Source organism: Nannobrachium achirus (genome assembly GCF_963921795.1).
Source record: "Nannobrachium achirus genome assembly, chromosome: 16".
NCBI classification, from domain to species: Eukaryota; Metazoa; Chordata; class Actinopteri; order Myctophiformes; family Myctophidae; genus Nannobrachium; species Nannobrachium achirus.
In genome coordinates this window covers 5,307,057-5,331,214 of record NC_137823.1, presented here as the reverse complement: position 1 = coordinate 5,331,214, position 24,158 = coordinate 5,307,057, and the positions used below count along the sequence as shown (strand labels likewise).

Sequence of the window (24,158 nt, the reverse complement as noted above, 5' to 3'; positions counted from 1 at the left end):
ATAAGGGTGGGAGGTCCCCAGTTAAAATATGATTATTTTGGGGGTTGCGGCATGAAAAGGTTGAAAACCACTGGCCTATAGGACCGAATGGAGCTGGCCAGGCAGGGGTGCCATCTACCCTTGAAAACATGGGCAAGAGCCAGGGAGCCGTTTGCATTATGGAGATGTTGGGCAATGGAGACCTGGCCAGCACTCCAGGCAATCACCAAAGTAGTACACTGTGGAATGATTCCCTGCATTAATAATGTTAATTATAGCTGTAGCAAATACTTTCCACATTTGCACATTGTTATTATTGAGTTAGCCATTAGGTCGATGGAAAGTTGGCTTTATGTTATTCATTGTGCATCGTCTCACGAATAGCTAATAATAGCTAATATCCATTTTGAAGTCCTTGACCTGTGCTCAGTCCTCTCCCTCTATAATACTGAGTAGTAGGGCATTCATCAAATATTCTTCTATATTTTTCTAATGTTTTCTCTTTAAAAAATCTATAGTTTATAAAGCTTGGCTAGATAGGAAGTCACAAGAATGAGTTGTCAATGCCCCTGGTGGATGAATTTGTTAATGCTCTATACCAGGGGTTCTCAAACCTTTTTAGGCCGTGACCCCCAAAATAAACATATTTGAACTGGGGACCCCCACCCTGACAAGCACTTGGAATGTAGCTATTACATTTAATGTGACTCGGTTCCATGGATAAATATTGTGAAAATAGCAGATCTACATCCTCGCGTTGCGAGGCGTTGTGAGCATGTAGATCTGCTATTTTCACAATGTTCGCCTCTTGCTTACTTAATATTTGACAGTTTGGCCTGTCCTGTCGAATATTCGAATACTTTGAGGTCGAATAATTCAAATAGTAAAAATCACTATTCGTGAATGCCCTACTGGGTAGGCCTACTTAATGCTGCCTCTGCTAACATGCGGTCCACCTTTGGGCCAGAACCAAATGGCGTCTCTACCGAGGCGAGCGGAGGGCTGAGGAGAGGTTCAAGCACCAAAGACAAATACAGAGCACTGGGGCAAGTATTGGAAGGGAGGTACGTGCCTGTTTACATGCTCAATCAAGCTGAAGTGATGACACCAGGGGTCTGATTGCCAGAGAGGTGACAGCCCTGCATGGTTCTGATCAGCTGAAAACTATAAATGTTTCCTGAACCTCTCTCCTGAAGTGCTGTTCGGGTCATTTTGACCCGTTTTACATTTTCATTTGGAAAAAAAAGGTAGAAGTTTAATAATGTTCCACCTGAAAACTCACTGGCCTTAAAGATTCTTCTGAGATTTAAAAAAAAAATGTTTTGCACTACACCCATGCTACACCCCCTCATATTTTTTGAACCTTAAGTGCTGTTCGGCTCATTTTGACCCGGAAGCACAGATGCACAGAAATACACAGCATTATGCCAAAACACAGACACACAGTCATCCCCACTTCTAACACCCCCCTTCCGACGTAGCCTCGCAACAGAGTCTGGGAGTCCTCCGTAGACAATGCATTACGCAATGACGTAGTTACTATACTTTGACTGACAGGTCCAGTCAGTAGTTATCAGCGCATCAAAACATCGTCGGGAGAACATCAAATACGTCTTTTCCAGACAGAAATTCCAAAGGTGCAAACTGTTGTTCGTTTTTAAGTTATGAGATGCCGTTGATTTCAGATAAAACTTCGCTTAATGCAGCTTTTATTTGCGATTTGTGAACTCGCATCGGACATGGGGTCCGCCATGTTTGTTGTCAAAATGCGGGAGCTGTAGCTGCCGCTCGACCAATCAGGAGCGGTGGGAGGCGGGTTCGCTCGAAATGCAGCCTTTTGATTGGAAATTGAGAACCACATTCTAATAAAGAGACTCAATGGGAGGAGTACCAGACCGAGAAAGGAAGCACATTGGTGATGACGTAACTCGGGATGGCTTGCGAGGCTACTTCCGACGCCCCATTCCGATCCCCCACACCCCCCCTCCCCACACCTAACCCCCCCTCCCCTGATGCACAGAAATACAAGGAATCATGTACAAACACAGATACACAATCACCCCCTTCCCCCCCTCCCCCCTCCAACCCCCCTCCCCTCACCCTTACCCCCTCCCCTCCAAACCCCCCAACCCAACCCAACCCCACCTCCCGGTCAGAGTCAATGTATCATGATGATTTGTTAAGTTCAAATTTATATTAGTGTTGTTTTTTTTAGAAAACCTAATATACCCCAATCCGGGAAGAACTTGTGTTAAGTTCCCCCATTAAAAGACTGCAATCCAAGTGACTATTGCAGTGGCGTCAGTTCAGAAAAAAGCAAGTATGGCAACATGACTGGTGTTCATGTTGCCATACCTTAGCAACAGACATGATACATTTATTTTAAGAAGTACTTTTTATTTTTTCTTGGGCTAGATATGGCAGCCTGGAACGGTTGTTCAAGTGCAGCTAAACTTGGCATGTTAGTAAACGTGCCACAATTAACAATAACGCATTGCACCTGTGCAGCTGACCTGCAGAACCTGGGAATATACCATGTGACCATTTTGTTAAATTTTGCATTTGTAGTTATTTTACTGTAATTTAACAACATAATAACCAGCACAGATAGACAAAGAGACATTCATGGATTTATATTTAAAAGTAACTTTTATTTCCCCCCCTGGACCCAGGGTATGGCAGCTGCATACCCCTGCCATACCCAATTGACGCCCAGCACTATTGTTGGTTTTGTTCAGCACTTCCCACAAGGTTCTCACAACACACACACACACACACACACACACACACACACACACACACACACACACACACACACACACACACACACACACACACACACACACACACACACACACAGGGGCGAGGGCAGACGGGCTAAACCTGGCTCACGGGACATCCAGTCATGCCCATCTGTGCTCCCAGAACAACAACAGTGTGGTGGTGGGTGCGTCATGTGACCATAATGACTTTACGAGGCACACTGAATAACTGGACCACAAGACATGTTTGATGCTTCAGCTCTGTACCTTGACATCGACCATTTATACTCTCTAAACCAGGGGTCTAGAGGGTATAAACAGGGGGTCCGGGACCCCTAGGGGGTCTTCAAAGTTACTACAGGGGGTCCCACAAATCTTTGTGTGATAGAAACCTTTTTCCCCCTTTTTTATATTAACCACTTGAACGCTAACGTCCATATTCGGCAGATCTACAATTCTACAATTCTGCAGATCTACAAGCTCACAACGCGAGGCGTTGTGAGCTTGTAGATCGGCTATTTTCGGCAAAGAGGTTCGGTGTAGAGGGGGAAAAAGAGCAGACTAAGTACAGAGTTCAAGAGGTCAAGTTTATTAAGTATGGTTCAAGTGGTTAAATATCTGAAAACACAAATTGACATGAATCCAAAATACACTGATGATTGTGCTGTCAAAATGATGAAACTATATGGAATCTGGGGGTCCCTGCTTCATCTCTCTCTCAGTTAAGGGGTCCTTGGCCTGAAAACGTTGAAGACCCCTGCTCTAGACTAGAGTCTAGACTTCTTTCTTTCTTCTTTTTCCTTTATTTATTCAGGTAACCCATTGAGAGCAAGCTCTCCCTGATCACAGCATATAAGACACAATACAAGCAATGACAAAATAACACAACACAACAGGCAATCGAATCACAGTACAACATTACAGATGCAAAACATATAGTTGTTACACGAAGCAGACACGGTAGTGTGCCCTCAAGAAGCACTTTAAATGTCTCGATTGAGACCAATCAAACCAGCTTCAGCGAGTCTTGCGAGTTTTATCCCACTTGTGTGGAGCATTCAAGTGGTTAAATGTGAACAGCAAAGTCTCTGAGACTAAAACAAACGTTTGTTGGCAGATAAACAGCTATGCTGTAGTGTAGTCTAAGTCTGTCTATTTGTCCACAAACACTTGAACCTGCTGCCACTTCCATCTCCTTTCGCTCCAGCAATTTGCCCACTTTAGTGTGTGTGTGTGTGTGTGTGCATGCGTGCGTGCGTGCGTGCGTGCACGCACGCACGCACGCACGCACGCACGCCAGGACTATCCAGGACTTTTTGGTGTTGTGCTGTCAACATTTCTGACTAATAAAGTATTCAATCAATAGAAAATGAAAAGTAAAATGAAACCAAATGGACCCGTTCTCAAGAGCTAAATGATTGTTAAACATCTGCAAGGTTTTTAGAAAAACCTGTGTTTCTATGTCAGAGGTGCTCAAACTTTTTCATGGTCCCCCAAAATGATATGTATTTGGCCACGGAACTCCATCTCAAAATATCTAGTTCCAGGGACCCCCCCAGAAGCAAATCTTGAGTTTCAAATGAACGCTTAAAAAATACACATATTCAAAGAATTGCACAAACTTTCACGACTTTTAAAAAATAGCAGATCGAGTGCCGCGCTGTGAGCTTGTATATCTGCTATTTTTCAATAGCTAAAGTATAAAATAATGAAGGCCCCTCCACTTTGGGCCCTAGTAACTCAGTCCCACTTTTCCCCCCTTTGTGACGCCCCTGTGGATTCAAACCCACAACCTCCGTTGTGGTGGGCAGTAGGGCATTCACGCATAGTGATTTTTAGTATTCGAATTATTCGACTTCAAAGTATTCGAATAGTTGAATATTCAACAGGACTGGACAAACTGGCCAAACTGTCAAATATTAAGTAAGCAAGAGGCGAACATTGTGAAAATAGCCGATATACATGCTCACAACGCCTCACGTTGCGAGGCGTTGTGAGCATGTTGTAGATCTGCTATTTTCACAATAGTTATCTGCGGAACAGAGTCACATTAAATGTAATATCTACAATTCCAAGTGCTTGTCAGGGTGGGGGTCCCCAGTTCAAATATGTTTATTTTGGGGGTCACGGCCTAAAAAGGTTTGAGAACCCCTGGTATAGAGCATTAAGAAATTCATCCACCAGGGGCATTGACAACTCATTCTTATGACTTCCTATCTAGCCAAGCTTTATAAACAATGTATATTTTTTAACGAGAAAAAATAAATAAATAATAAAAAAAATATAAGCGAATATTTGACTTCAGTGAACAACGTCGAATAGTGACTTTGATATTCGAATATTCGAATATTTGGTGAATGCCCTAGTGGACAGACATATAGTCAGTTACTAATAGCTGCTCCCTTTCAGTCTATTCTCTCCGCCCCCACCACTGAAGGGGCAGCACAGCGGCTTTGTTGACAAGGTTTCTTTAAACATGAGTTAAACAGTGTGGGGGCGTGAACTGCATTATGTGAAAGAGAATGTGTGGGACGGAGCGAATACAAAGATTATTTATTCATTGGCTATTAATCCCATTATCTTTATTGCATACCCAACCCACCCATACGTAAAGTGTCCCAGAACTCGTTAAACTTGAACCCTAGCATCCTTATGCTGTGGCCTCATCAACATGGCCGTAGGCTACACAGACTTGTCTTTGTCCGTGGCAAATTTTAGACTTTCTTTTTTACACACCGTTATAATCTTCTTATTTTGATTATAAGACTCAATTACTGAATGCCAAGTCTCCAGGTTTTATTCAGAATATGTATGACACTGATTTACCTGGTGGAGGTGGGAGCAAGGGGTTTTGTTGGCAGCTCCAGCCAGGTCACGATCGCTCAAAGATGTGGGCTACGTGGAGCCAGACTGAGCGAAGCCAGTTGGGGCGAATCCGATACTTCCGTGACCACGAGAGCAAAGGTCCGTTTCTCAGTGGTTTTGTCAACTATGAAGGTTAAATAACAAATTGAGCTCCCATGTCCGTCGCAAAAATGTGGGAAAAATGTTTGACAGCTAGGGTAATTTTCAGTTTGAAATATTGATGTGATGCTCATATTAACCATAGGAAGTATTACGTTTATTTTTTATTTTCACATGCATGCCATAAATTCCATAGAGATAGACCACACATGGTTTTATGACATCATCAACTTGCGACAGGCATTTCCCCTATTGAGTGAAAGATTAGCTATCTAGAGGAAATAACATATTTAAGGTGTTTTTAATTTTACATTGCATATAGAGGATAATTATAATGTATTAAGGCATATTTGTCGTATTAGCCAGGGATCCCTTTAACTCACGGTCCATTTGGTTGATGAAACTATACGGAATCTGGGGGTCCCTGCTTCATCTCTCTCTCAGCTAAGGGGTCCTTGGCCTGAACACGTTGAAGACCCCTGGTTTACACAGTATAGAAAGGCTGAAGTGGTTCAACATGCACCAGCAAATCTGACCAACGCATCCTATGACACACAAGTTACTTTCATGAACTTTTAAAAATCCACATTGTAATGTGTGTGTGTGTGTGTGTGTGTGTGTGTGTGTGTGTGTGTGTGTGTGTGTGTGTGTGTGTGTGTGTGTATGAAACCAACAGAACTTCTTTCAGTTTGGAACAGCAACAGACTGGCATGTGAGGGTGAAATTCTTAAATCCCACACATTAAACGTTAGCAAACAGTTGCTGGGTCCACCAGAGAGACAGAGCAAGCTATTCTCCAATTACATTCACTTAAAGGGGCCGAACCATAAAAAAAAGAAAAAAAAAGGTTTCATGTATTTTATTATTCAGTGTATTTTTCTACCCAAAAAAATACAATTAATTAACTCTAAGCCTTGTTTTTTTTAGCCCAAAGACAGCGCCCGTTGCCAACAAAGGGTATTTTGGTATTGCATCTGAAACGGCTTGGAATTAGAGACAGACAGAACATGACATTTCAATATCTGAGTGGTTGTTTAGGCTAAAACCTGTATAAAACCGTATTATGGACCAATATTTATATAAAATATATATTTTTAAAAGCATGGTGTGGCCCCTTTAAAATGTTGTAAGTTGAAGAAGGAATGTGAGCCATGAGACAATTAAAACAATTTCAGAAAAAAACAGGGGGCAGCTCAATATTTTCACTGGGTTTCCATTAGTTTTTATATGAACAGAGAACACCCCTGCCCTTACACTATCATGTTCTTAGAGCTCCCCCTGTTGACCAACTAATGCCAGCACAGTATTAAAGTGGAACTGGGTTACTCCTATTGTTGTAACCATTTGAACCCTATTGTCCATATTCTGAGAACTACAAGCTCACTAACGGCAAAGAGGTTTGGTGTAGAGGGGAAAAAGAGCAGACTAAGTACATAGTAAAAGGTCAAGTTTATTAAGTATTGATGGTTCAGGTGGTTAAATATCTGAAAACACGAATTGACATGAATCCAAAATACACTGATGACTGCTGTCAAACAATGAAACTATATGGAATCTATGAAAAGGTTACAGTAACAATTTGGGCCTCAAATGGGAGACAAATTGCTACACTGAAAAACTAAGCATCCAAATACATTCTTTATCGTTTCCTCCTGCCCATGTGTTGTAACGACACATACAAAGAACAGACAGAATGCTTAGAAACGGCATTTAAATACCAAAATCATTGACGTGCATTAAAAATTTTGATCAGTTTATCTCTAGTTAGGCTTTGGCAGGTAAATTACAAATCACAATCACAGACCTGTATAAAAGCCATGTTTGGCATCATCACCTTTGACAAAGTATGACTTCATTTCCATCGTAAAACTAAGCACATACAATGACATTTGGTGAATCGAAAAGCAAAGCTAATTAGCTTTGCTTTTCGATTATTATAATTGGCACAACAGACACTACATTGACAAATTAATGAGAAATGTCATACAGTACGTAATACGTATACAGTATAAAGGTGTAACCAATAACCATATAGTAACTGCATCGAAGAATCAATTTTAATTTGCAACCATCTACTTCTACTATATTGTTATGCAAACGGCAAAATGTTGTATCGATTGACTTTGCATCTAATCGCTTTGCAATGCAAATAATCGATTCTAATTCCAATCAATGTATCAATACTAATACATTTAATTTATTGTATTAAATCATTAAATCGTATCTATCGCCCATGAATTAACCAATATCATCAATGTATCGCATATTCAACAATGTATCGTGATGCGCATCATATCGCTGTTAAAATGTTGTAAATCATTACACCCCTATTACAGTACTTACATACATTCATCACGTAAGAATCACTTTCTGGCCATGGCTAATGTCATAGTATTGTCTAGACAGAACAGACGCTGTGATAAGACAAACGTGCGTATAAAAAGTAATTCTAAAAGGTTCTTCTTTTGCATTGAGATTTGCAAATGCGTGCACAGCATATACTCAGAGCAGATTAATGGCTAATTCCATACAAATCGTTCATTTGTAATGCAAGCATGAAATTTGGTACAAATACTCTCTAAGGGCCACTCTTATAGAAAAAGGCGCTGGCAACTCAAAATTCCAAGATGGTGACCTTTTTTTTCAAAATGGAAGCCACCTTCTCAGAGGAGATCTTGATATAATAAGAATAAGAATCGTTCACTTTGTGATACAAGGATGACATTTGGCACATTTACTCTGTAAGGGCCACTCTTATGAAAAAAGGCACTGGCCACTGAATCATTTGTTCCTTTTTCAAAATTTGCCTTTAATCTGCTCCGACTATATGCTGTATATCAAGAACCGTAATAGATACAGACATGTACTCGGTACCAAAACATCCGCAATATCCATCTTTATATTCAACTTCAATACATATATGTGTCTTAAAATGAATGCAACTCGAGTTATAAAGGAAAAACAATATTTTTGGAAAGACATCTTGGATTTCGGGGGCCGCCATATTGGAATTTTGCGTGGCCAGCACCTTTTTCCATAAGAGTGGCCCTTACAGAGTAAATGTGCCAAATGTCATCCTTGTATCACAAAGTGAACGATTCTTATTCTTATTATATCAAGATCTCCTCTGAAAAGGTGGCTTCCATTTTGAAAAAAAGGTCACCATCTTGGAATTTTGAGTGGCCAGCGCCTTTTTCTATAAGAGTGGCCCTTAGAGAGTATTTGCGCTAAATTTCATGCTTGCATCAAAGTGAACGATTCATATGAAATTTGCCATTAATCTGCTCCTACTATATGCTGTATCTCAAGAACCGTAATAGATATAGACATGTACTTGGTACCAAAACATCCGCAATATCCATCTTTATATTCAACCTCAATACATATATGGGTCTTAAAATGAATGCAACTCGAGTTATAAAGGAAAAACATGATTTTTGGACAGACATCTTGGATTTCGGGGGCCACCATATTGGAATTTTGCGTGGCCAGCACTATTTTTGAAAAGAGAGGGATTTGAAGAGTATATGTACCAAGTTCCACGCTTGTATCACAAAGTGAACGATTCTGATGAAATGACCCATTAATCTGCTTAGCTAATAGGGAAAGGTGAAAATTGATCTGCTCCCGTTGTTGAAAGTCTATTCTCCACGGTGGGAAACCTCTCAGCACCCCACCCACACTGTAAAATACATTATTTTTGTCATGAAATAAAACGCATCCAACACGACCGCCACTTATTTCCGGGTTGTGAACCCTTGTGTCTGCGGTGGCCGCTGGGTGGCTCGAGGTGGGTGTGTTTTATTTCATGACAACAATAATGTATTTTACAAAGTGGGTGGGGTGCTGAGAGGTTCCCCACCACGAAGAATAGACTTTCAACAACGCAAAACTACCTTTGGTTTGGTGAGTAGTGAAGTAGTTTAGTTTATTTTGACTGAAGTTGAGCCGTCGAAGGGGCTGAGAAATCCTGGTCTAGTCTTTTAGCCAGCAGTCTGTCAGAGCGTCAGTGCAGCTGACGCTCTAGACCAGAGCTAATCATTTCTATGTCGTAATATCCCCTTATATCAGCGTGCAACTAAAGAGTCGTACATGTTAGGTCACTGCTGTGGTTTGAGCACATCACAGTGAACTTGGATGGTTTTGCAGTCCGTGAAGCAGCCTAACAAGTCTTTGGTTTCAACCAGAAAGAACCGTCCTGTGTGTAAGGCACCGTCCCTCCAGTTCTGTCCTCGCCTCTAGCAAGGGTTAGGGTTAGTTACTTCCTTTTAGACGCTGGGTGGGTGGGATATCATGAGAGGTCTTCTTCGTTGTAGAGGAAGACGTAGTACAGAACAGCAGACAGAGCCAGTAGAGCAACCGACAGCACCATGTTCCTCCGGTTCTCTCCCCGCAAAATGTCAAGTTCCTTATCTAATGAGAAAAGAAATGAAGGAAAACCCATTTTATTTCATATGAATTGTGTGACTGTTGTTGTGCTTCTGAGTTCTTGAAGGGATATTTCACTTTCTTTCTTTTTTTAACTTAATTTTTCAAATGTGTTTGGGGTCATTTTAACAACTTTCCAGGCTACTCAGGCTTTTGTGAGCACCCCAGGCAGTTTTAAGTTGCTTTATTCAGTATTTTAGATATTTTGATATACTGTACATTTTATGCATGAGGAGGCCGACCCCCCCACGCATTAGAAGGACAATATCAGTCACCATAACCAAGGACAGCTGTTTTCGATGGGTTGTTTGTTTACAAAGGGTTTGTATAAGAAAGGGGCGTGTCAGATAAAATGAATATCAAATATCTAAATAGTGAATCAAGCAACGTAAACTGCCTGGGGCAGTTTACGTTGCTCTGCTATGGTACAACGTCAATACAGCATGGAATTGTGGACAATATCGTATCCAACTATAACAAAATATTCCAAATAATCATATGGTGGTCCGTGGCTCAAATGCGGAATAAACAGTGGATCTTGATATGCAAAGGGTTGTTTTAATGTCAGCTCACCTAGCTTCTGCACTCTCTCCTGCATGATCGCCATTTCATCTTCAAGCTCTTGTCTGTGGAGGATAAATCAGGGTTCCCACACATTTTTACCAATTAATTTCCCAAACTTTTCCAGAATATTTAACCCAATTTCCAGGACTATATAACAATAATTCAGCTCAATAACAGGTCGCTTACTCCTATGCGCAATGTCCAACTAAACACAGGTAGTGTATGTCAGTGGTTCTCAACCTTTTCAGGCCGTGACCCCCGAAATAATAATATTTTAACTGGGGACCCCGGCACCCTGACGAGCACAAAGAGTTGAGGAATTTTGTATAACACGGTTCTATTGTGAAAATAGCCGATCTACATGCTCACAATGCCTCGCAACGCGAGGCGTTGTGAGCATGTATATCTGCTATTTTCATGTAGATCTGCTATTTTCTTCACAATTTCTGCCTCTAATATTTGACAATTTGGCCCATGTTTAATTTGTCATTTCAGAGGTATTAACAAAATCAATAACCAAAGACAATGCATAGCTATTCTTTCCAGGACCTTCTAGGACCCTTGATAAATTCCAAAACTTAAGTACTGGAAAAATATTTTTCTAATTTCAAAATATTTCCAGGAATTTCATGAACGTGGGAAACCTCATAAACAGAACATTCACTCAGAAGGACCTGCCATCATCAGCGTTTTCAACCAGATTCTGGCCAAGCCACGAGATCAGCTAGGCCCACCTCTAGGTTATAGGTGGTAGCATACAATAGTAAATATTCACTAAACAACCAACGTTTGGTGCTATTAGTCATCTCTCACCTTTCCCGATCAGACAGCTGCTGGCGACGGTTCCTGAACTCTGCCCTCTCGATGTTGTCCTGACAATGCGACCGTCGTTCTTCCACACGATCAATCTAGACAAAATGTCCGAGCCATTACAACAAGGGTCTTCAACAGGGGGTCCGGGACCCCTAGGGGGTCCTCAGAGTTACTACAGTGGGTCATCCAAATCTTTGTGTGGTAGATACTTTTTTTCTCCTTTTTTATATTGACCACTTGAACCCTAGCGTCCATATTCTGAGAACTTTAGCCAAAAATAGCAGATCTACAAGCTTGTGAGCTTGTAGATTGGCTGTTTTCAGCTAAGAGGTTTTGTGTAGAGGGGGAAAAAGAGCAAACTAAGTACAGAGTGAAAGGTCAAGTTTATTAAGTATTGACAGTTCAAGTGGTTAAATATCTGAAAACACAAATTGACATGAATCCAAAATACACTGATGATTGTGCTGTTAAATGATGAAACTATATGGAATCTATGAAGAGGTTGTGGGGGTCCCTGCTTCATCTCTCTCTCAACTAAGGGGTCCTTGGCCTGAAAAAGTTTGAAGACCCCTGGCCTACAAATCATATTAGCCTATGTGGGGGAAATAGCATTATCTATATCTATGTATCGATAGATAGATAGACAGACAGACAGACAGACAGACAGACAGACAGACAGACAGACAGACAGATGCATTAGACTACGAACCGTTGGGTCTGTAGTCTAATGCATGTCAAACTGGGCGTCCTTGAATTAATGGTTGGGATCTTCTCTTTCCCTGGCATATCTTTTGAAATGGGGGTCCGCTGGCTAATAAGTGAGGAACATAACAGAAAATATTTTGGGATATACTGTATATATTTTTTTCCTGCTTTTGTAATTGATGTTATTCTATGCAAAGTAGGCTACTGTGTTCTATCCGTCTGTCTTTCAATGTTATATGATATACATAAAGTGGTTCTTGTGTAAATAAGCCGTAAAGCTTTAGGATCTCCTTTTAGTTGACCTTGTACCAGTGATTATTTGTGCTGTCATGAAACTGTACTTTTTCCTATTGCAATCTTCCAATAAATTCTTCATTCATTCAATACAATACCAATTTCTGAGTCATACAACACTGTGTGAACTAGCCATGAATCATAACTCTTGTAGAGTGCTTTTATTTTGGGACGTTTTCTCTCCCAAAATAAAATCACTCAAGAATTATGATTTATGGCTATGTATGAACAAAGCCAAAACAGGAGACGTATAAAATGTAAGCTGATAAATGAGTTCTCTCTGTTGTCTCACAGTCTCCCCTGTTCAGAAAGTGACAGATTGTGAATTAATGAATGAAACTATAATGAAACAGCACATCAGTAAAAAAAAAAAAAAAAAGAAATGTCCCCGTGAAGAAAGAAACACTTAAAAAATGTCTTAACTTACTTCGCTGGCGAGACTTATTTTCTCTCGCCTTTTGTCCTTTGATTTGGTCATTATTGACCGATTCTGACACCAAAAGAAACACTGTATTTATGGTTAATAAACGCAGAAAGAAAACATCCGCCAAGTCTACTGTGCGGAAGTGCTTCTCCCTACACGTTAGAGATGGGGCGTTCGCGAACGAATCGAGTCTTTTGAACGGCTCCTTAATGAACGGTGGAATCCGGTTCCTTTTGTAAATGAACAGTTGTGGGGAAAAGTACAAACATTCTTTATGTAAAAGTATCAATACTGCAACGTGGAAATACTCCGCCACAAGTAGAAGTTTGGAATTCAAATGTACTAAAAAGTACAAAAGTATCAGTATCAAAATGCACCTAAAATACCAATAGTAGAAGATTGTTTTATGTAGAATGTCCCATTTCACAGTTTTACCAATGTAGAAAAATAATTTGAAAATAGCAGATCTACAAGCTCACAATGCGTCGCGAGTCGCGACGCATTGTGAGCTTGTAGATCGGCTATTTTCAAATGGCTGAAATGTAGCCTATATATGGCTGAAATGTATAGGGTTGAAGTGAATTTGCAATTATAATCAAAATCTACAAAGTAACTAAAATGAGCCAGTCTTTTGAACGGCTCTTTGAAAGGAACGGATCTTAGAGATCCGGCTCACTTCAAAGAACCATAAATCCCATCTCTACTACACGTCACTCTACGGAGGAATTAAAGTGTCAGCACTTGTGTTTGCTGCCCTCCACTGGTAAGGAATGTTACTGCGACAACAAGAGAGCATCAAGTGAATGAGGGATCTCCTATAATCGGATTATGTGAAGCAGACAGGTTGATCTGCATAGGTAAGGAACGGGACGGGACAGGACAGGACAGGACAGGACAGGACAGGACAGGACAGGACAGGACAGGACAGGCCTACCGTTTTATGTTGTCTGGGGATATTGTTGTTTGTTTCCATCTCTTTTCAAAATGCCTCTCTTTATTAAGCGCGACCAAATATTCGCCCATCAAGTGCATCTGTTGGAGCACAAACTGCGGGTAAGAGACTGCATTTGATCTGAATTCCTAACCGTTTACTTTACTAGGCTACTGTAGCCTATAGGCCTTTTTTTTATTTTTATTTTTTTCACAGAGGACTGTTATGGTTCTATGTTTAGTCATGTATTCTAGTCGATGTAATACACAACTGTTATAAGCAGTTGTTGAAAGTAACTACTGTATTTAAGTAGGCTACTGTACTAGTACAATTTTGAGGTAGGCCTATGAGTATTCCCAATTTCCACTTTTATTTTTTGTAGGCCTACTTTTACTCCACTACATTTATTTGAAAACTTTAGTTACTAGTTAGGCTACTTTGTATATTGATTATTATTACAAAACATAGACCCTACATAACATTTCAACCATATACATTTCGGCCATTTGAAAATAACAAGCTCACAATGAGCTCACAAATAGCAGATCTACAAGCTCACAATGTGTCGCAGCATGTGATGCATTGTGAGCTTGCAGCATGTATGCTATTTTCAAAAAAATAATAATAATAATGAGACAATGAAACCTTTGTAGGCCTACTTTTACTCAAGTGGCCTACATTTTATTCCTGACTTTTACTTAGTATTTCTACATTGCAGTATTGATACTTTTAAGTAAAACATCCGAGTGCTTTTTACACCATGGAAGAGAGAAAGTGAATTGTGTAGTGGTCTCACCTACCACCCACTCACTACAATTCTGTTCCAGAGCAAAGAGGAGCGCATACTGGAGCTGGAGACTGAGAATGCCCTTCTTCATTTAAGACATGCTGAGGTAAGATATCTTTTAGATTTTTCTGTAATAATCTGTCATCTTGACCAGGGGTTCTCAACCTTTTCAGGCCGCGACCCCCAAAATAATCATATTTTAACTGGGGACCCCACTGCCCTACGAGCACTAAAAGTTGAGGCATTACATTTTGTATAACACGGTTCTATTGTGAAAATAGCAGATCTACATGCTCACAACGCCTCGTGTTGCGAGGCGTTGTGAGCATGTAGATCGGCAATTTTCAAAATTTCTGCTTCTAATATTTGACCAATGTTTAAATGTGCAGACAGATACCCTCTATATAGACTTAAACATTATTTTGGTTTGTTTACTGTTGAGAGAGAAAACAATGTTGCACATTAAGTTAATCATCTGGGGACCCCCCAAAATAATTTGGGGACCCCCCTGGGGGGTCCCAACCCACAGGTTGAGAACCACTGATCTAAACCTTATTGGTGCAGGGTTTATTACACGTGTCAGCATCATACAGGCTTATAGCAGTGGCAGATGGATATGCAGACTGTCACAGGGTCCAGCAGACACCAGGGCAGGGGTCGGCAACCCAAAATGTTGAAAGAGCCATATTGGACCAAAAAAAACAAAACAAATCTGTCTGGAGCCGCAAAAAAGTATAAAAGCCTTATATATCGTCGTTGTCGGGTGGAAACCTTGTATGTCCAAAACGTCGTTTTATATTTATCATTTAAAAAATGAACTAAACTAGCGAAAACAGCCGATCTACAAGCACACAACGCCTCGCAGCGCGAGGCGTTGTGTGCTTGTAGATCTGCTGTTTTCACTACTTTTGTGCGTCAGTCTTGTATGATGAAGCAGGGCTTTACTTTGCGAGAAAAAAAACAAACATACACATTTGAAACTTGGAGATTCAAGGTTTCTGCCCGACAGTGACGATAAAAAAATCGTTAAAACAAAAAATATTTTTTTCCCCCCTATCTTTTTCCATTTTCATACATTTTTGAAAAAGCCACTAAGGCGGCGCTAAAGAGCCGCATGCGGCTCTAGAGCCGCGGGTTGCTGACCCCCGCACCAGGGCGTCCACTTTTCACCAACTATTTCTTATCACCACATAGGCGCTATGTTGAATACTGGTTGGCAATGACAAGAGTCACCATAATTGTGTCTTATTTGGGCCCTTAATATAACATAACCTTAGGGAAGTGGTTCTCAACCAGTGGTCCTTGAGGGGGTTCCAGGTGGTCCCCAGCTAAATGATGGAAGAGTTGGCAACCCAATGGACCCTTTTAGATCTTTAACTCTTCACAGTGTAAAATGAAACCAAATGGACCGACACATTATTGTTAAACATCTGCATTACATGATTTGTATTTATATTAGGATACATTTGCGTGACTATAAAAACGAATCGAAAGTGGGGAGGAGACTTCACATCCGTTTTATCGCTTCTCATTCCGGATACTCGTGATTAGAACTTCCGTCTCCCAGACTGTATGACGGGAGCATTTGCAAATTGTGGGAGACAGAAGTCTGGTCACGCGAGACTAGGTAATAGTTAACCAGGGCTATGAGCATATTGAATGTATCTTGTGTCCAGTGTCTGGGGAGACTGCGCCGGAGCCAAGAGGAGGCGGCCGAGGCCCAGAAACGTCCTCAGCTCCAGAGTAACACACAGAAAATCACCCAGTCAGCCATGGTCGGACTCCTGACTGAGGTCCAGGTACAACAATACAGCACAGATGTCAGCCGTGTGTGTGTGTGTGTGTGTGTGTGTGTGTGTGTGTGTGTGTGTGTGTGTGTGTGTGTGTGTGTGTGTGTGTGTGTGTGTGTGTGTGTGTGTGTGTGTGTGTGTGTGTGTGTGTGTGTGTGTGAATACCAGAAGACTCGCCCTAAAACACAGTCGCCCCAGATGTCTATTTGGCAGAACGGTAGAATGGTCAGTCTGACTGGTATTCCTTATGGTAACCTAAATGGTTAAACCTAACCTCATTCCTAATCTTAACCTCAGTAAAACGGTGCCAAAACCTAACCCTGTTCCTAATCTTAGCCTCTGTAAAACTAGGCTTAACCCTAGAGTTATATCTAACCATATCTTCAGAGAAACAAATCGTCACCGGGAGAAACCTCGTATCTCCAAGTTTCAAATTTGTAAATTTCTTCGCAAAGCAAAGCCCTGCTTCATCATACAAGGCTGTCACACAAAAGTAGTGAAAACAGCAGATCTACAAGCACACATTGTGTGCTTGTAGATCGGCTGTTCTCACTAGTTTAAATCATTTGTAAAATGATAAATACAAAACAAACGGTTTTGGACATACAAGATTTCCACCCGACAACGACGAAATGCAAGAATACTAGAACGTCCCACCGAGCGGTCATCGCGAGGTCGGCGGAAAGAAATCAGGGCGAGAAGGTTTGATGGCGAGTAGACCGGTTACCGTGTGTGTAGCCAACAACTTGACCTGGACGACAGATGGATACAGTACACACAAGGTAACGTTTTGGATGATACAACACGTGTGTGTTTCTGTGGTATTCCAGGCTTTGAAGCAGGACCTGAGCGAGCTGTTTGCTGTGTACGTAGGCTTTGCCACTGACCTGGAGGAGCAGAGCAAGCAGCTGCTGCAGAAGGTGGATCAAGCTAACTCCTCCTCACAGAATCCCTGTGACAGAGACAGCGTGCAGAGTAAGTATAAACATGTGACTGGATGGAACCCAACGTGGGTTCAACCAGGAAGTTGAAGTATTAGTTTGTCGTTGTCGGGTGGAAACCTTGCACAGGTACAGTATCGTTTGTTTTGTATTTATATTCCTTATTAAAGCGAATAACCTAGTGAAAATAGACGATCTACAAGCATGTATAGATCGTCCCATCGTCCCATATTTTCCCCCTGGACACATTGTTATCGTTATATATTCGATCTATTATTGCCCATATATGAATATCCAAGATGTCATCGATATATATCACTGGCCTGATGGCCAAGACATGGCCCATATCTGTGTGGCTGGTTCAGATAGGGATCTCCATGTATGGGCATAAAATATATTGTATGTATATGGATACATATTATTATTAATAAAGGATAAAATAGAATAAAAAGTCCATATATGGGCATTCCTAGAAACAAAATCCCTTTTATGCCCATATATGGAGATTTCTGATGTCATCAATCCCAACTGGCCCAAGAGCCTGCTTTACTCTGATTTACACTCTGATTTACCTTCCCCGAAAATGTTAATATTAAGTCCATATATGAATATGGATATACAGTATATTAATAAAGGATAAAATAAATAAAATGTCCATATACAGTATGGGCATTCCCAGATTAGGGTTAGGGTACCCCCTTATACCCATATATGGAGATCCCCAGGCATCAAACCCAGGCCCTAACTCGCCAAGGGCCTGCTTGGCTTTGATTGATTGATTGATTGATTGAAGACTTTATTAGAAGTTTGCATAGGAAAAGGTACAGTTTCATGACGGTACAATTCACTGGTACAAGGTCTACTAAAAGGAGATCCATGAAAAGACTAAGCTTATTTCCACAGGAAACCATTAAAGTATCTCATATAACATTGAATGACAGACGAATAGAACACAGTACTATGCAGTAGATATGTAAAGAAAATAAAATGAAAACAACAAAAGAAAAAGAAAACAGTAAGTCTAAACAAACAGAAAGTATATACAAAGAAGGGGCAAGGGAGGGTAGGGCTGGGCTAGGTTTGTTTTTTTACCAGTTGTGAACGGCTGCTGCCTGTAAGTGGTTTTTCAGGGCAATTTTAAAGGATGCTAGTGATCCACACTCCTTTATGGCCTTCGGTAAGGCTTTCCACATTTTGGTTGTATAGTAGAAGAACGAGTTTGACCCTTTGTTGGTTTTGACTCTGGGTTGAAAGTGATCTGTGGCGCTGCCTCTGGTGTTGTAATTATGGACATCCTTAATGTTTATAAAGTATTTTGACAGGTACTTGGGTATCATAGTGGTGTAGTGTATCTTGTACACCAGGCCCATTGCAAGTTGCTGTACTCTGTCATCTACTCTGAGCCACCCCACTCTTAACTGGTGAGTAGCGGTGAGGAGAGTCTGATAGGGAAGGTTAAGCAGGACCCTAATTAGTTTATTTTGGGCTGTTTGGAGTTTAGTTTTAAGGGCTTGTGGGGCATCACGATACCATACGTGGACTCCGTAGACAAAGAGGGTCTGGATTATTGCACCAGCTATGGTCTTCAGTGTGTTGAAGTTGACCATTGGGGCGATCCTCTGTAGGAAACGAGTTCTTTACTAATTAACATATGTTTTATGCCCATATATGGAGATCCCTGTCCCAATGTCCATCAATATTAAGGACATATCTGGGAATGCCCATATTTGGTGTTTTGACATAGGGTTAGGGTTAGGGTTGTTGACTATCATGCAGGGGTCTCCATATATGGGTAACTGGTCCGTTATACATCACTGGCCACATTTTTAAATAGAAAATCTTTTTTTTTTTTTTTTTTTAATCAAGCAACAATTTCGCAAGACTCCCTGCAGTACCTCCGCGGACGCCCTGGGGGTCGCGGACCCCCTGTTGAAGACCTCTGATCTACTATATTACTCTCTCTCTCTCTCACACTTCCCATGCTAAAGCCACTTCTACACTACACCACGCTCTGGCCATATAGCTCAATTAGGGTTGCTGTGGTGATAATCCTCTCTCTCTCTCTCTCTCTCTCTCTCTCTCTCTCTCTCTCTCTCTCTCTCTCTCTCTCTCACCCCAACTCCGTTAAAGTCCTGTTGTGTTGAGATTGGCGGGTGCTAATCTTCTCATTTGTTTACTGCAAGCCTGTAAACTGCATGTCTACACATGCATGCAGCACACGCACACACACACACACACACACACACACACACACACACACACACACACACACACACACACACACACACACACACACACACGCTTGCACACGCACACACTCATACACACAATCCCATACAGCACCATGATTCACACACAGATACACATAAATTGGTGTTGAATTTCTAAACAATTCTTTCTTTGTGAGAAAGTGAATAGAGGTTTTCATATTTATCAGGCAGGGTTTTGGTTTAGAAAAGCTGATTTCCTATGTTTATTACAAAATAATTATGCTTATTCAATTCATATTTTGAAATACACCATTGTTGAAAAATATATTATCCCGTTATTTAACCATGGTATTAAAATGTTCCCGCATATAGGCGTAAATCTTCAAAAATGTAAAAAAAAGAAAAAAAAGAAAAGAAAAATAGCAGATACCGATGTGACGTGTCGTGAGCTTGGACATCGACTATTTTCCAAAAACAATCAAAAACATCAATAATCTGTTCATCGAAGCTATAAACACATGTCATGGCTCACATTATGTAGCCTGGCGGGGCCCGACGTTATCTGTGTTCATTCCTACTGTGGAAGGAATGAACACAGATATAGCGTCGGGCCCCGCCAGGCTACACATTATGTGGACCTGTAATTAGTGTCAAGCCCTTTCAGTTGATTCCAGCACTGGTAGAGTGTCTTCACTTCAGTCAGTGTACACAGCTCCGCTGTGTGTGCTTTGGAGAGCCTTTGCTTGTTGCGACCATAAGGTCGCAGTTTAGTATCAAAACCTCCACCGGCCGTCCGTCACGTCCGTCACGTCTGTCACGTCACACGTCACACCTTTGCCCTGCTCATATCTGGGCTCGTTTGTGTATTGTATGACATCACGCCACATCATCGGCTGAGGACTGTGTGATGTCATCATATCTCCATATATGGAGACATAAGTTGCTCATGCCCAAATATGGGCTGGTGAGGTCAGACTTAGTGTGATGCGTAGGTTATCTCCATATATGGAGATTCAACTTCAATGAGTAACCATGGCAAATCACACCGTACACAAATGACCCTTATATAAGACCGGCATTATCTACCGACAGCTGCTATAAGCCAACCCTGGCGATAAGGTCTGAGTCGAAGAAATGCTTCTTTCCTGGCAAGAATTGCCCCTTTATACTGTAGGGCTCGTTTGTGTATTGTATGACATCACGCCACATCATCGGATGAGGACTGTGTGATGTCATCATATCTCCATATATGGATACATAAGTTGCTCATGCCCAAATATGGGCTGGTGAGGTCAGACTTAGTGTGATGCGTAGGTTATCTCCATATATGGAGATTCAACTTCAATGAGTAACCATGGCAAACTGTCAACTGCCCGTATGTCTTGATAATTGGTAAAACAAACTTTTGGCCTATTTGTGGAGATAAGCGACCAACGGTCGCTTATCTCCCGATTAGGGAGTCTTACTGGTATGTTTAAGTTCAACTGTTGCATTCTTTATATTGTGCATTTAAATAATTTCTAATTGACTTTAAGTTAAAAACATTTCATGATGCAGAGGTTAGACAATCATAAGCAAAGCTGATTGTAGCCTGTTTGTCGCTTGTATCTTGCCTTTTTGTAAACCTTGCAAACCTTGCTTCTTGTCATACATTTATAAATGGAAGTTATGCTAAGTAATTTGTATTCATATTATCAGAATACTGTATGTGCTTGGAGATTATTGTGAGCAGTAGATATTTGTGATATTTGTAAGAATGATTTGTGACCAAGACATTGTAGGCTAATATTGTTTATTTCAGTTTTACAAAAGAATAATTGATGGATGATGATGATGAGAAGAGGACAGTAAAATCTGGAATGTTACACCTGTGTTCTGCTCCTTCATTCCATTGATAACGTGTTAGCTATCTGTATCGGAGACAGAATAGTAAAATAGCAGCCTCACAGCGGGCACTACAGTACAGGAAGAAAAGCTTCATCCCAAGTATACCTCACTCAGGTGAAGGCCCAACGGACCAAGCATTAGAGACAAAATCCATAGTATTACGCTCCATTGCAGCTAGCAAGGAGTGCTAGGAGTATGGCTAGTACAGCCGCCACAAAGGCTTTGTGCCAAGCTGGAGGCTGCACGAGCCAGGAGTGAATACATCAAAAGGGAATCGGAACTAATGATTGAAAAGGCTCGTGTGGAAGCGAGTCTTTTGCAGCCATTGCAGAGACAGAAGTGCTGGAGGAAGCAGCAGGAAGTGAACATGGAGAGAAGTGTTCAGAAGTACAAGGTGTCTCTGAACGCGTTATAGTCCATGGGCCATACAAGATGTCGGTATCGGAAAGGTGGCAAAGGTTATCATGCATTTTTGAAAAGCTCTATATCTGTAGATTATGGGCTAAAACGGCCCCCGCAAAAGTGTGAAAAGTGATGACTCATCACTTCATCACTTTTCATCACTAAACCATAGTCTTGTGGGGCCGTTTTTTAGCCCAAGGAATGTTTTTTGTGCAAAACGGATGCTTGCAATGCATTCAGAATCATGAAAACCCCCTAGTTTGACCCCTCACATGTTACTTAAAGCAGATTAATTCTTTGCTTTTTTTCCCCTGTAATGTAAAGTTAATGGGACACCAACTCTAGCGGCTGATAACACCAATTTAGCTGTGTCTCAGAAAGGGTTATCATACCAAAATATAATCTACAGATATAGAGCTTTTCAAAATGCATGATAACCTTTGCCACCTTTCCGATACCGACATCTTGTATGGCCCATGGACTATTAGTAACTATATTCAAGCGCAGTCTCAACACGAGTCGATAACTCATGCTGGGACTTCTCAACCACCGCTGGAGCCTGTTGTTCATGTTCATAATCTTATAACTGCAACTCCACCAAGGCAGCATCGCTCTGTAGCTCAAACTGCACAGTATGGGAATGATAACGATGGTGCAACACAGCAACCTCAGAGGTCAACGCCAGTGAGCCATCGCAGCAATTCTCTCCCACACCAATTCAGTCTACACCACAGACACCACGCAAAGACTCTGATATGAGTGACATCGCTACATACTCTAAAAGTGTAGTCCATTTTCAAATGTATCATCATTAACTCTGGTGTTTCTATTTTGGCCATCCCACTGAGCAATAGTCGTTTTTTACACAACTAGTTTTTTTTTAGCCTTAATTTCACCCGGCTAGATTCCGGTTATATTCACACCGAAAATATACTTTGCAATGTATTCCATGATTCGATAACAATTTATTAAAAAAAACACAGTAAGGTGCTTAACTGATCTCCTAATATTGGACTAACATAATTATAATATCCGTTGATCATTATTAAGTATAGTTTAGATCTAGCCGAGATTTAGCCAACTAATTATAGTCGCCGTATCAACGTTTATATTTACACCGAATTTAGACAATTAGATTTAATCCATATTTCAATAAACATTTCTTTAAAAAAACAACTCCACGTTGCAGAACTGATCTCGAAATATTGGTGTAAAATTATTTTAATAGCCATTCATCACTATAAGGTATACGTCTGGACGGTCTGGGTGTAGTCGTTTTAAATACAGCTTTTCAACGACTATCTTTAGACCATGTAAGTTATCCTTGGTAGCCTACTAAGGCGCGGTAAGCCGGTAGAGTGTTAATTAATTACCGTGATTGTGTGTAGTCACTCACTGTAAAGTGGAAACGTCCAGACAGCGGGCACGTACCTTTTAGGCGAAGCCCGAACTGGCGAAGTGGGGAAATGTCCGATACCGTAGCGATCTGGCGAACGTCTTCTGGACAGGGCGTTTATCGTGCGCTTGCCCAGGCCTTACGGCCTGGGCATAAATAGAACGATTGCATTCACCACGGCTTCGTAACTCGCGCGGCGCTCCGCCGGCCGCGCGGCCCTGGCCCGCTCTTCGCGGCCACTCGCGCCTGCGGCGCTCGGGGGCGAAGAGCAGGACCAAGGTCCGCTGGCCTTCGCGCCGCTTGCAGTGTCGTGGACAATCGATTCGCCAGATCGCTACGGTAGGAGACAAATCCCCACTTCGCCAGTTCGGGCTTCGCCAGAACAGGACTTTCCCCCAGACAGCATGCTACTCCAGGCCCGCTACTCTGAATTACATTTCTGACAGCAAGTCAAACACAGCCGCGGCGCGGCCCCCGCCAAATCATTCAATACGTATTGATTAAACAAAATAATTGTAATCTAATCGCTATAGGCTTATTAGGCGCCCAATACATGTAGTTTCCTCAACAATGCGCACTACCCTAAAATGAACACAGGTGGGCAATGTCACCTTTTAATACGGCCAGAAAGTCATTACTATCATATCAGCATTGATGGCCGAGTGGATAGCGTCGCCGACTTGAGTGTCAGAGATCCTTGGATCGAATCCCACCGTCGCCCTACTTTTCACTACTTTCGACGGCCGCTAACGGCGAAATTTAGACTTTTTGTATCCGACTAATAGTGGTCTAGTGTAGCAACCCGTGTAAATATAGCCGACTAAACAACTAGCAAAAAATATCAAATCTAGACCTTTACAACACTGATTTTCAACGCGTGG

At 41.4% G+C, this 24,158-nt stretch overlaps 2 protein-coding genes across 2 annotated transcripts in view; one reads left to right on the top strand and one right to left on the bottom strand.

The window, feature by feature from the left end:
* Positions 1–9,108: 9,108 nt before the first annotated feature.
* On the bottom strand, positions 9,109–13,072 carry ccdc167 (coiled-coil domain containing 167). Its single transcript, XM_080744394.1, has 4 exons — positions 12,937–13,072; positions 11,511–11,605; positions 10,707–10,759; positions 9,109–10,118 (listed from the first exon to the last, which is right to left on the bottom strand). Exons 1-4 carry the CDS (start codon positions 12,985–12,987, stop codon positions 9,997–9,999), a joined length of 321 nt encoding a protein of 106 aa, XP_080600520.1. The 5' UTR covers positions 12,988–13,072; the 3' UTR covers positions 9,109–9,996.
* A 792-nt stretch (positions 13,073–13,864) lies between these two features.
* kif25 (kinesin family member 25) overlaps positions 13,865–24,158 on the top strand; it is a gene marked incomplete at its 3' end in the record, with an annotated part of 31,343 nt that continues 21,049 nt past the window's right edge. Inside the window, exons 1-4 of the mRNA XM_080744390.1 lie at positions 13,865–13,986; positions 14,692–14,757; positions 16,328–16,450; positions 17,272–17,416. Coding sequence (XP_080600516.1) covers positions 13,918–13,986; positions 14,692–14,757; positions 16,328–16,450; positions 17,272–17,416 — 403 coding nt within the window. The 5' untranslated portion in view covers positions 13,865–13,917. The remainder of the gene's footprint in view (positions 13,987–14,691; positions 14,758–16,327; positions 16,451–17,271; positions 17,417–24,158) is intronic.

Bases quoted from the DNA above. Each gene is read 5' to 3' on its own strand.
- ccdc167 (XM_080744394.1), bottom strand. From the start codon at position 12,987: ATGACCAAATCAAAGGACAAAAGGCGAGAGAAAATAAGTCTCGCCAGC. The intron at 11,606-12,936 runs GTAAGTTAAGAC...CATTTTGTCTAG, and splicing joins AAATAAGTCTCGCCAGCGAA to ATTGATCGTGTGGAAGAACG. The intron at 10,119-10,706 runs GTGAGCTGACAT...TTTTCTCATTAG, and splicing joins GGAGAGAGTGCAGAAGCTAG to ATAAGGAACTTGACATTTTG.